Below are 12,522 nucleotides of genomic sequence, written 5' to 3' on the forward strand. Positions count from 1 at the left end.
AAGCAATTATGTGAACCAGGTCCCAGAAAAGGACATATTTTATCCAACAACAGGATTTGAGCTAAGGGATTGGTGACCTACTCATTTGTTCAACACTCTTCTCACTTTTATTCCTTCTCAATTTCTTACACAAGTAGTTACTGTTACTTTTATAATATAAAAGAAAATAGCTGTCTCTTATTTAGTGGAATGCATTTCCTTCTCCCCAGATTATTCACAGATACTTAGGAATAATATGAAGAATAATTTAGTTTTAAGACTTTGTTGGCTTTTAGAAAACATTTAGAAATAATCCTGTCCCTCTTTAAAAGAGATACAAAAGACCTTTGTAAAAGAGTGAAACAAGTTGTTTTTATTTTATCAGTGTTATTCTATAATTCTGTCTTGTGCACAAATGAAAAATGGAAAAAATACACTTGTGAGTTATTTTCATCAGACAGATTTACATTTACATTTGACACAGCTTTTCACTTTAGTTCACAATATGGTTTTACATACAGATTTGGTTCTCATATGTAAAGATAAGACTGAGTACCATGCTAAAAAGATAACCATGTACAAATACTAAAAGAAAATCCCTGAATCTGTACATTCTGGTAATGGTTACTGTGGAAAGTATGGCCGGATTTTCATGCTCATCTTCTTCATTGAATACCATGACCCTTTCCAGTTCATCCATACAATACCATCATCTGTCCCATGTTTTGCCATGTCCCAGCTGTAGGTCCCTCCCCAGTAGTATCTGCCATTGGGGTTGGCTGAGTGGCAGCGGTTGTACCACCATCCACCACCATCTTGTTTGGAGCACTGTTTTTTTGCATCTGAAGTTGACCTGATGAGGGGGAAAAAAAAAAAGGTGTTGAAAGTGACATCTCTAATATAGGCTAACAGATCAAAAGAGTACATATACCTGCCCATGTACTGAAATTTTCAAACCACAATAATCAATTTAAGTCTTCTCTGAACTTTCTATAAAGGATTGAGCATCACAAGTGTGTGCTACATGGTGCACTCAGAAGGTAAAGAAAGGAAAGAAAAACAAATCCTATTTTAGTTGGACCTCTTTGGGAATGTTTTACTGATTGATAACTATAGTTTCTTGAAGTTCATAATGATAATTACAATATCAATGAAATTTAAAGTTAGAAAGCAATAAGAAATGCATGTCTTCTCCTACCTAAACAATTCCTTCATTCATGAATATGTAATCAGGCATTAAGCACAGATTAGAGATACGGTGCCCTATTATGTATTTTACAACTGAGCTCCTGTCTTCTGAGTAGGCAGAACATTGCTGTTTAAATTGACATGCTACCTGCCTCTTTCTTCAGCACCCATTATGTTTTACTAGAGTGAGTACCAATATTCCTACTTAGTGTCCTCAGCACTGATGCTGTCAGTCTCTTACTATGAATACATTGCATCCAGATTTGCTGCTTTGTCTGTAGTAAGTCATTCATTGAATCAATAAAATTCAGCATGCTTGCTTTTTACTTGGTTTTAGACTGTCACTAACATAATAGATAGTTTTACCTTTCCCTGTCTATGCCAAGCAGACTGCATAGACATTTAGCTGGTAACTTGCAGGGACATAACATGCTTTGACATGCTACAAAATGCTGTGAAAACTAATGGCAAATTACATAAATCATCTATATGCAGCTCTATTTTTATTTTAAATATCTAGTGCAAGTACATACCATCCATCATTGTCTCTGTCATAAGTACTGAAGTACATGCCATTGTGAATTGTCATTGTCCTGTTTTCTCCATACAGTTGGGAAGCTCCTTCCATCAGTGCGTTGCCTGCAGTGCCTTTGTAGTTACTAACTGAGAGCTGATACTTGTTTCCTTCATTCTGTATGGTGAAACCTCCATAATGAGATGATACTTTATTACCATCCCAGTCTTCCATTTCAATTAAAACTTCAGTGGGCCCTATTTTGGTAAGCTGGCTGATCTTGTCATTTCCAAGCCAATATTCACCTGAGAAACAAGTGAGAGGTCTGTGAGACAGACTTTGCAATATATTTCAAGGCAACTTTATTATTTGCCTATAGATCTGCTGGAATGGATTAGTTAATTAAAAAAAAAAAAAATCTAAGAGCTTAAAAAAACAGGAGAAAACGGTTTCAGTGAGAACAGCTCTTTGCATTTTATGCTGGTGTTTTACCTGGTGTATCACAGTAGTTCTTCCCTCCACTCTTTGCAATATTTCCAAATCCTTTTTTATATTGATCCCATACTCTTCCGAAATTAACGCTGCCGTCCTGGCGGTTCTGTATCAAAGTCCAGCCTGCAGGAGCAAGAGTACTTACATTAAATTACCAGTACAAAAGGAGCATCAAATATTAAGATACAGCCTTTTTAACGTCACCTCAGGACCAGAGAAGCATATGGCTTCCTTGCAGCAGGTCCTCCGCTGCTTTTGAGCTCAGCTTTGCCCTTTTTGCTCACACTTAAGTAGAACCTTGCTTCATAAGGAAAGGTGGAAAAAGCAGAACCTGAAGGATGGCCCTGGTCTTTTGTCAAGTGCATTGGAGCAGGGTAAGAAATAAGCCAAGCTCTCCTTGTCTGCCCACCTATGCAGCTTCCATGATGGTCATAATAATTTATTTCCATAGACAATTTATTTCCAGTTTCACTACAGAAGTATCCTATTCTGCATCAGCAGATGACCTCAACAAGACTTCGCCAAATGAGTGAAACAGATTTAATAATCAAGTAATTGCAAAAGGTGTAATTTCATATTTCTTTGTATAAAACACAAATTACTAATATGATTTTTTGGTAGCATTGATAAATTAGTATTATAACAGCATAGTTTCACACTAACCTCCATTATCTGTTTCCATGTCACAGTATACTCTGTATGGCTTGACAAAAGGATCTGGCTGGATGAGGTACATTTCGGATATTTCGCCTCCCTTTCTGATGATATCCTCACATTCTGCAAGAATAAAACAGAGACTATTATTGAAAGGTCTGTGAACTTCAATAGTCTTCTTATCCCTTGGTTTGCTGTTATATAGGAACAGTTTTAAATATCTAGAGAGAGTATTTTACTTTCATTTTGGTTTCTGTAATACATCAAGTGAAAGAATCATGGAAGAAAGAATACTGCACTGTGTAGCTTTTCCAAAGAGGAAATTCTGAAACTTCAAACTAAGTGATGCAACACTTAGTTGCATAGTACATGTATACCATACAATGACTTCTTGAACTAAAGCTTGTGAAAGAAGAACCTTTCTTGACTGAAAAAAATCCACAGTACAACTATAATAGTCACAAATGTATCACCTCCACCTAGCAAAGACCCTGAAGCACATATTTCTTTAAAATGTTACTGGTCACTAATGAAGATTGATATTGGATGAAAGAATCTCCTGTCTAACCAATATAGTGATCCAGGAGAGATTTTTTTTTTTTTTTCATCTAGGATCACTTTCTATCTTTCCTAATACCCTGATCAATTGTACAGGCTTCAGATGCATCCATCAATTTGCACATAAATGGGAGTGACATAAATGGGAGAAAAGATGTCATTATAGTTGAATGAGTACCTTTGCCTGAAACCACAGGAATATTACAGGAAACAGAACATGGGGCACCACAGTAGTCCACCTGGGTTGCAATGGCATTTTCCAATTTTTGTATCTTTTTATGTAAAGAATCCACAACTGCACGAAGGACCCTGAGGCTCGATGGGATGTTATTGTCCAGATTATCCTTTATATAATTATACTGCAATTCCACTTCTGTGTTGTACTCAGAAAGTAAATCATCATTGTCTAGAAAAGCAATGAGATGAAAAGCAGATTAGTTTTCAACACACTTCTCAGTTAGGAAATGATGAAGAGCAATTTGTCCGTACAGTTTAAGATGCCACTAGGAAGGAAGGCAGGAAGGGCATTTCTTTTTGCTTACTTTTTTACAGTGTGCAAAAACTATGCAGATACTCTCAGAGAAGTGTCACATGTGTACTGTTGTTTCTTTGCTAGCTAATAGATTTATCAGTGGTGGTTTATTCTGCCAAAGAGCAGCAATTCTCTTCTTTCTGCGGAGCCATGGTGCCAATCCAGAGGCTGGTCATAAATGGATTGGATGGACATAGGAAAACAGGTAAGGGGAACACATGAGTGACATACATTCAGAGGCCTCATATGAATCTTGCCTTAGTATGAGATCCATTCCTTTGCCTCTCTCAAAGGATGTTTTTTAAGATTTAAAAGGTCACGGTCACAGAACCCTGCTTTGCTAGACATTCCACAGTATTTTTAATTTTTTTAAGAAGTCCCATTAAAAAGTAACTGCAGGAATGCAAATAAAACTTCAATACTATTTACACTAGTAGTTCATGGAAATAGCATACCTTTTCTTTGTTTTTGCCTCTTTGCCAATTTATCTTCTAGAACAGTCACGTATTCGTAGAAAGTTGAGGAGCTCTCCGAAAGTGTGTTCACTTTAACTTTTAGATCATTAACAACTCCTTTCACAGATTTTTCCTGTTTTAACAGTGTAGTTCTCAACTCACATCCAGTTGGACACAGCACTCCCTTAAAATAAAGAAAAAGGGCTGTAAATAAATGTAAAGAAGTTCTATTCCCATCAGTGAACAACCATACCTTTGAACACCTTTGAACACAGTGAAGAGTTTGTAATGTGAGAACAGAAATTTAAGCATCTAGATAAGCTTTAACAAACTTCATTTAGTGGCAACTTTCACACTCAAAATTGTGCTCAGTCACTAAGATGCCTCTCAGCATTGCTACAGGTTGCATTTTCCAGCAGGCTTCATGGCAGACACAGTGTGATAGACTGCTACAAAGCAGCAAAGGGTGTGCTGGATGTCAGCATGCTGGTATGCTGTCCTGTAAGAGCGGTGACTGAGGGTAGACTAGAATTACATTTTAAAACTAATTTTAAAAAATACATGGGAGGTTGGGGTTGTTTTGGTCCCAAGGATTCCTTAAGATTGTCTGAAATTGAATCCAGCACTTCTGCAGAGGTTTTTCCTTCCCTTAATAGTTACCTACGCAAAGCCAGGCAGAAGGCACAGGCTGACCCATAGATACTTCCTTTCCTGGTTTGTGGTTCAACTCTCACCTCCCCATCTTTGCTGCACGCTGACTCTGCCACTAATCCCATGGACTCTGACACATTACCCTTTTGAATGCAGTCCTAGCAAAGCCAACCAAAGTGAGGAAAAGCTGGACTGCTTTAAATGAATGACCGTCCTTTATTTGGCAAGGAAAACTCTAGTTTTGGGTGTACCAGAAGGAAAGGATGGTATGTCACCAGCTGTCTCAACAGCCAGACACCTACCCACTCCTCCCGACCATCCTTGCAGCCTCCAGCGTCAGGATAGACAATCTGTTCCTTCTTGTCCTGTGTCTTGCCCCGCTTTGGGGGCCGGGGCCGGTATCCAGCCCCGCTGATGGGAGGTGCCACAGGCCGGACCGTGGGCACCATGTCATTCCTTTTGTCCAGAGGTCGGTGGCCCCGGGGGTCAAGTGCAGGCGCAGGCGCAGGCGCAGGGCTCTCATCCTGCATAGCCAAGAGGAGATGAAACTCTCTGAATCTGGGGTTTTGCTATTGCAAAATGAGGTGCACAGGGTGAAGGCATCCGTTCAGCACACTTTAGTATTTTAAACAGCAAGGAAAACCAGGGAATGGAATGCAAAAGCCATAACGGAAATATTATACTGACATGTAAAAGTCATTCCTATCGCCTCCCTTGTAAGCCTAGTCCACTCTCCATACCTAGGTATAGATAAACTAGAAAGTCTTCAAACCATAGTAAAGCAATATTTCAATAGCCAATTTTGACCAAGGAGTAAGTCTTACATAGTCCAGAACTACTAAGCACCATGAAACTTCAATTAGTAGGCTACAAAAAAAAAAGTAATTAGACATCCTTGGGGCTAAGAGGCATATTCAGCAGCACATTTTCAGTGTCCTGGATTTTTTATTGGGCTACAGGAATATTTGTAAGGTCTCAGAAAATCAGACCACAGTCAAACAAATTATCACACCTCAGGCCAATTTCACCAGCTGTTAACTGGTGAAATTAAGAAAACCATTTAATAACATCTCTCAGAGTAGGTTTGTACAGCTCTCTCTGATGCATATATTCCCCATATCTGCCAGAAACAGCAGTCTAAGAGGCTGAGCAAGGAAAGCAGGCCTGGAGCATTTTTTCAAACAAAAAATTCCAATTAATAGTTGCTTGAGCTACTGAATCAAAACCTACAGCCATTTCCAATCCACCTCAGACTTAGCTCCAAATAACAAACATTTGAAAGGATCCAGCATCAAAGGCTTCAAGTAGTTTCAAAAATAAGCAGCATACAAAGCACAGAATTGCTGAAAATTATTTAACATGTTAGTGTTAAAGTATTATCAGTAATAAATGTGCAGACAGACACATGTCCTTAGATGTCAGAAAGTAGGACTATCCAAACCAATTTAATTTTTACAGAGATTTTCAAACTATAAAAAATTGTACCAAAATTTTAAATTGTGTTTCCCACTAAAATATTTTACTTACACAAAAATAAAGATATATTAAACCATTATTTTTTATTGATTCTCATTGGTTTTTGTTATATTTAGCAGTTGTTACCTCTTAATTTTCAATGTTAAGCTGTACGAACTGGTACTTTGTTTGGTTTTGGTTTTTTTTAATGTCTACTGACTCTACGGAAAAGTTTTTACTGTCTCTGAGACAGGTCATGATTAATTACACATTTCTACTCCGTTATACCTAATGCTAATTGTCTGTAACATCATATGTCAACATTGCTAAATTAGTATCCTTATTAAATTCAGCTAAATAACTAATCTTACCATCATGCTTCATTCCCTACAGAAAAGGAAATAGGAAGAAAATATTTCCGAACTCAAAATAACTTGTGGAGTTACATACAAAAAGTTAATTTTTTGAACAATTCAGAAGAGGAAATAGAACATGCACTGGATTATCTTTTCCCACAACTTCTAATTTAGCTAACTCACATAAGCTGAATAGGCTATGCATGCAATTAAATTAAATTAAATTAAATTAAATTAATTATTAATGACAAATTATTAATCAATATCAGCACTACAACCTCGTCCTCATAGTCAAGAAAGCCCTGGGATTGAACGGAGGAAACACAGAGCAGGAACAGCAGGAGCAGTTTCATGGTGCTGGCTTGCTTGAGCTGCTCAGTGATCTTCTCTTTTCATCAGCTCTGATAAGGAGAGGTCACCTCTGTTCTTTTATATATATGCAGCAGCACTAACTTCCAGCTTCACAGTGATAGGATAAATCCTTCTGAGCAATCAGAGTTTCTCTGTTAATATTCAACTCTTCACTCTGTGCCTGAATTCACCAGTTGTTGAGCAATTCCCCTGGACAACTCTTATCTATATGTCCCGGAGACCTCTGTTGGTGCTGGCATCAAATATATGTTCAGATCCTCCTGCTCAGATTACACAAGGTTACCATTTTCTCAAAAATCACAAGTGTTTTAAAACAGCTGAAAAGGTGAATGGCCAAAGGAAAAAAACTTAGTAGATGTAATGTTGGGAGGGCTCCTTTTTTTTCCTCTGCTGAAAATGTGAACATTTTGGAAAGAGCGCATTAAATGTGAAGACAACTCACACCATACAGGTTTCTGCATTTTTCTAAATATTCAATGGTGCCTGAGAGGAATGAAAATCTTTGAGTCTTTTAACATAAAAGTGAAAAAACCCACAAGGTATATTTTATTCATTACATTCTAATTTTGAATAAAAACAATGTTTTTGATTTATTAAAGATTAGATGAATACTGTAAGCATAAGACAATATTATTCCATTAATACAGCCTTTTGATATTGTATATTAACTAAAATAATTGAATATTACATATTAATTTGCTGGTTTCCTTTTCTAATGCAAAAATTACATCTTTCAAATATTATTTAAATATTTTTAATAACCTTTAAAGAGAAGTTACTTGAAAGTTGCTTGAAATCATAGTGAAATACTCAAACATGCTTTCTAATGTTTTATAGCAAGTTGCATATCACTGCTCTCATATTAGCAGACTTTTAACCTTTCAGTGTGTTTATATCCTTTGATTTTCTCAGACATTATAAATTGCCATAATGTACTGAATTAAATTAAATGTGCCAAGTGAGAGCCAGTGCACTTTTCTGAGGTCATTCATATTCATGTCTGTACCAATAAAGGGATGTAAACTGTGGTCTGAGATTCCATTTCAAAGACTAATTTGATGGAGGGAAGGATTTTACAGGAAGCAAAGATAAGAACAGCTAAAATTGCTTGGTTTAGACCTTTTTCCTGTATTCGTGCTGTTGTCAGAATTCTAGTAATCTTTGGAGATTTACAAAATATGAAAACTGTTTAACCTAACTGGTTTAATTATTAAACAGTTTGGCCCCAAATCAGCCATGGCTCAAGGAGCTAAAACTCCACTGTGTTGGGTCTCCTGCATGAGGACATCACCAACACTATTAAATTTAGAAGAACACAAACTTCTCCCTACAGACATTAAAGAAATCGGTCTAAGGCCAAAACTGATACCATTAACAAGCTATTTCCACCTATGGATGCTAGCCAAGATGTTATCCTTGATTTTGGGAATATCCTAACTTTTAATTCACTTTTCCCTCTATGTACCTCTGAAGGAGGTTCGGCCACCCTCATCTTACATATGGAAGGGACATAGTAATTTTGAACCTTTGCCCAGGGCTTACAAGTAGCTTGTGGTAGAATGGAACTAAAACAGGTCTCAGTATTCCTGAGCTAGAAACTCAAATTATCCCAGCTCTGTTCACACAAATACTAATTAAATTTTAATAATATCAAGTGATACTTGTGCTAGATCTGTTTTGAAACCATCAGGAGGTTCTGCAGTAATTTATGGTCTCCTCCTTCAGGCATTAAGTTCTCTTTAGCTCCTGATGAAGAGCCCTGGTTGTGTCTGTGTGGAGGCCATCGGAGACTGGACAGCAAGGGTTGGCACAGGAGCCACCAAACCAACTGCAGAGTCCCAGCATGGGAAACCCACAGGCTTATTCTGCCTTCAGATGGGATTTCCCCTTTGAAACTCAGCCTTTGACCCTCCCAGCTCCAGTCCTTTTGGCTTCCACGGGAGAGTTGGGTAGTTGTGTCTCCCTGAGGATTCTCCATGAGCAACACGTGTATGTCACATCCCAGCAGGCTGGTGGCTACCTGCCAAATGACCAGAGGCCTCGGGGCAGGGATCATGTGACTGTCCATCTCTAAGTAAGGGCCTTGTCTGCACTGCAGAGGTTGTGCCTGGAGACTTTTATCAACAAAAATGATCCAAATTTGGAATGTCATACAGAGGAGTTTGTCCTGGCGACCATACGCATACACAGAAAAGCATTTTGGCAGCAGAAGTTGATCTCCATTAGCATCTTGGTTATGAGATGTGATTTTACTCTCATGCTTGCAACCATTACAGTCAGGCTGAGACTTTATAAGGATTGAATAAAGCCTTACAAAGAATCAAAACTATAGCTTAAATTTCTTCTAAAAATGGTATAAAAATAAGCTCTCTCTTCAAAACAGAACAATCTATCTCTCTTTCTTCATACTTCCTCCCCTAACTCATGTGGCTAATGAGGTGTTCCCGGAGCTAATGTGGTGGTGATCCCACAGTATGCCTGCTAGAAACTGCAATAATACTCCATGGACCTGTTGGTGTTCCAGGACACACCTCTGTACAGTATTTTTTGTACTAAAAAGGCACTTACTGGCAGAGGCATACGTGTGTTTTGAGGAAAGACTGTTTGATCACTGCCCTGGTGTTTGTTGCACCGACCAGTGATGCAACACTCTTTACACAAACTCCCCGTTCCCAGGTGGATTGCTATCACCAGATCTTGGCTCTTCAGAGCTGGATGTATTCCCAAAAGAGGTCTTGGAGAACAGAACCTTCTTAGGTTAGTGTTTCAATTTAAAAATAGCTGTTGATTTAGAAATGTCCTTCTAAACCAATAGTGTTGTAATAGTACCATCCTATGAAAAGAATATTGTAAACTTAAATGTTCATCTCTGCTAAGATGATCATCCCTTTTTCTTATTTGCTTTTACTGGTAGCAAATATTACTTCAAAGGTTTCTTGTAAATGATGTTTAAATCTATCTCCACGTTCTGGGAGCAACATCAATGTTCACTTTGGCTTTAATATAACACTAAAAGTTCATCCAATTTGCTAGTCAACTTCTATGAAACAATGTTTATAAAAAATACATAGTTAGCTATTTCCAGAATTGCAGCTGTAGCTGACATGCAAGAACACATCAAGAAGCCATATGTAACAAAGAAAATCAATGAAGTGCATATTCTTATTAATATTATTGACATGATTTGTTGATGTTCCAGGACTAAATTTCACCTTAGACTAAACTTTCTAGGAAAAAAATAAAAATATTAAATTTGTCCTCCAACCAGATTCTGAAACCTCTGAAGAGATCAATCTGTCTTCTGAATTTCCAAAGCATTACAAGGATAACAGTAAACAAGTTCAGATTATAAATTTCTGAGGGGAATGCTTATGTGTAATAATTTTAGAAAACTACAGCAACTCCAGGGCCATGTGAATAATACTAATAATAGTAATAACAAGCACAGACAAGTTTTCTTGTTAAATATATATATATATATATTTTGCCACCAGAGTGCACATTTCAAATTTGGTTTCCCTTTAAAAGGCAGTGGAAATAAGTGTGATATGTTTTAACAGAAAATAGGAAGGAAACAACTCTATAGACAGCCAGAGACTAGCCTTTAAACCATTTCCACATGTAGAATCCACCAGTCAACTGAGTGATCAAGCAGGCACATGCTACTCTGTGTGCAACCTTAAAAAAGAAAGATAAGCCTGTTTGAAATTCCTAACCCTCTCCAAGTTTCCCTTCAAATATTGTGTGTCTTCAGTCTAACCTCATCAGCCCAAGAGGATGTAAGACACTTGCCCCATTTTGACACACTGCCCTGTGGAGTTTGCACTCTGAGTTGCACTTTAGGCAAGGACAGACAATGCTCCCCCTCATTGAGGTGTTGTGCTGGTTTTTACAGGAAGCTCTGAAATCCAACAGGGATTGTTAGCCTCACCAGAGGGAATACCAAAATAGGTTGATAAGTCAAACATGAAACCTGGCTGCCTTGGCTTGAAACTGAGCTGGCAATAGTTCTCCACCGTTACTGAGACAATGTAATTGTGCATTGCATTGCAATTGTGTAATTGCATCTCTTCCCCACTGCTACTTAGAATGGCAGCTGGGGCTCCAAGCTGCTTCAAGCAGGTTTCCATCACTGTATCCTAAATTACTAAATACAAACCACCAGTGCAGCCACCAGAAGTGACCCACCAGCTGCAGAAAAAGGCACAATATTTATGTCAAGCAGGCAAGCTGCGTGCCAGAAATAATCCCAAGCTAACGCTGTCCTGTATCTAATAAAGACAGCAGGTTTGAACCAACTGTGTCGCACTGAATTACTTCTAGCTCAGATGGTTTTGTAAATTGTTCGCAGCTCAGGCACACAGGCAAGCAGACAGAGTGAGTGGCTAAGGAGTAAAGAAGAGCATCATGATGGGGTGGCTGCAAAAGATGAGCGTGACAAATCAGGAGGACACGACTTGCTGGAATTAAGAGCAGATGAATATACGTGGCGAAAATAGGTGCCTGTTTGGAATTCGCACAGATGCATTTTGTTATTCTGCTCAAGAAAGGAAGCGAAACACCAGGCGGAGTACCAGGGTACACTTGGAAGAGAATTACAACCTCTGCCCTATCACAACCAACACTTTGCCATGAAAGCGCAGGAGCTGCCAGCTCGTTCACTCCATCCACACGAGGCTCCGTGGAGCCAAACTAAAGACACTTCTCCCAAAAGATCAGCTTTAATAGCTAACATCCAATATCACCGCAGTGATTCCAAATTGTGCGGCTTTGAGAACTCAGGAGGAAGGCAACACCCGAAGGCTGTATCTGCAGGGCCCTGGGCAGCTGCAGGGGCTGACACGAGGCCCAAGAGGGCAGGGCCAGCTCCCGCTCAGTCCCTCAGCCCGGGGAGCGGGGCCACAGCGCCCTCTGCCGCCCGCCGGGGACACGCGGGGCGGGCATCGCGTCCCACCTGCCGGATCAGAGCAGAGCATGGACAGGGTTGTGTCCACTAGGTTCTTGAATATCCCCAGTGAGGGAGACTCCACAACTTCTCTGTTGTGGCACCCTGTGCCGGTGCACCATCATCGGCACAGTTCCTGTACATCAGTTTTTGCCCATTGCCTCTTGTCCTGTTGGTTGGCACCACCGGGCAGACCCTGGCTCCGTTCTCTTATCGCCGCCCCTTTATATATTTTTACACATTGATGAAGTGACTAGCAGCGCCAGCGGGGCTCGAACCTGCAACCCCCAGAACGCCGAGGGCAGGGGTTGCCCCTCCACTTTTGCCTCTCCGCCCGTTTCCCCTCTGTATGCATCACTTCCGGTGCGGCG

The 12,522-nt window shown here is 39.3% G+C and overlaps 1 protein-coding gene across 1 annotated transcript; it reads right to left on the bottom strand.

Annotated features, from left to right (window-relative positions):
* Positions 1 to 342: 342 nt before the first annotated feature.
* On the bottom strand, positions 343 to 7,254 carry FGB (fibrinogen beta chain). The gene is made up of 8 exons (XM_083862384.1): positions 7,113 to 7,254; positions 5,326 to 5,547; positions 4,373 to 4,556; positions 3,564 to 3,791; positions 2,837 to 2,950; positions 2,174 to 2,296; positions 1,701 to 1,986; positions 343 to 832 (listed from the first exon to the last, which is right to left on the bottom strand). Exons 1-8 carry the CDS (start codon positions 7,185 to 7,187, stop codon positions 604 to 606), a joined length of 1,461 nt encoding a protein of 486 aa, XP_083718510.1. The 5' UTR covers positions 7,188 to 7,254; the 3' UTR covers positions 343 to 603.
* Positions 7,255 to 12,522: the final 5,268 nt, after the last annotated feature.

Source organism: Zosterops lateralis, assembly GCF_965231275.1.
Source record: "Zosterops lateralis genome assembly, chromosome: 5".
NCBI classification, from domain to species: Eukaryota; Metazoa; Chordata; class Aves; order Passeriformes; family Zosteropidae; genus Zosterops; species Zosterops lateralis.

Excerpts from the sequence above, each read along its gene's own strand:
- FGB (XM_083862384.1), bottom strand. The coding sequence starts at position 7,187 with ATGAAACTGCTCCTGCTGTTCCTGCTCTGTGTTTCCTCCGTTCAATCC. Across the intron at positions 5,548-7,112 it reads TTCTTGACTATGAGGACGAG|GATGAGAGCCCTGCGCCTGC; the intron begins GTTGTAGTGCTG and ends TTGGCTATGCAG. Across the intron at positions 2,297-2,836 it reads CATGGAAACAGATAATGGAG|GCTGGACTTTGATACAGAAC; the intron begins GTTAGTGTGAAA and ends TTGCTCCTGCAG.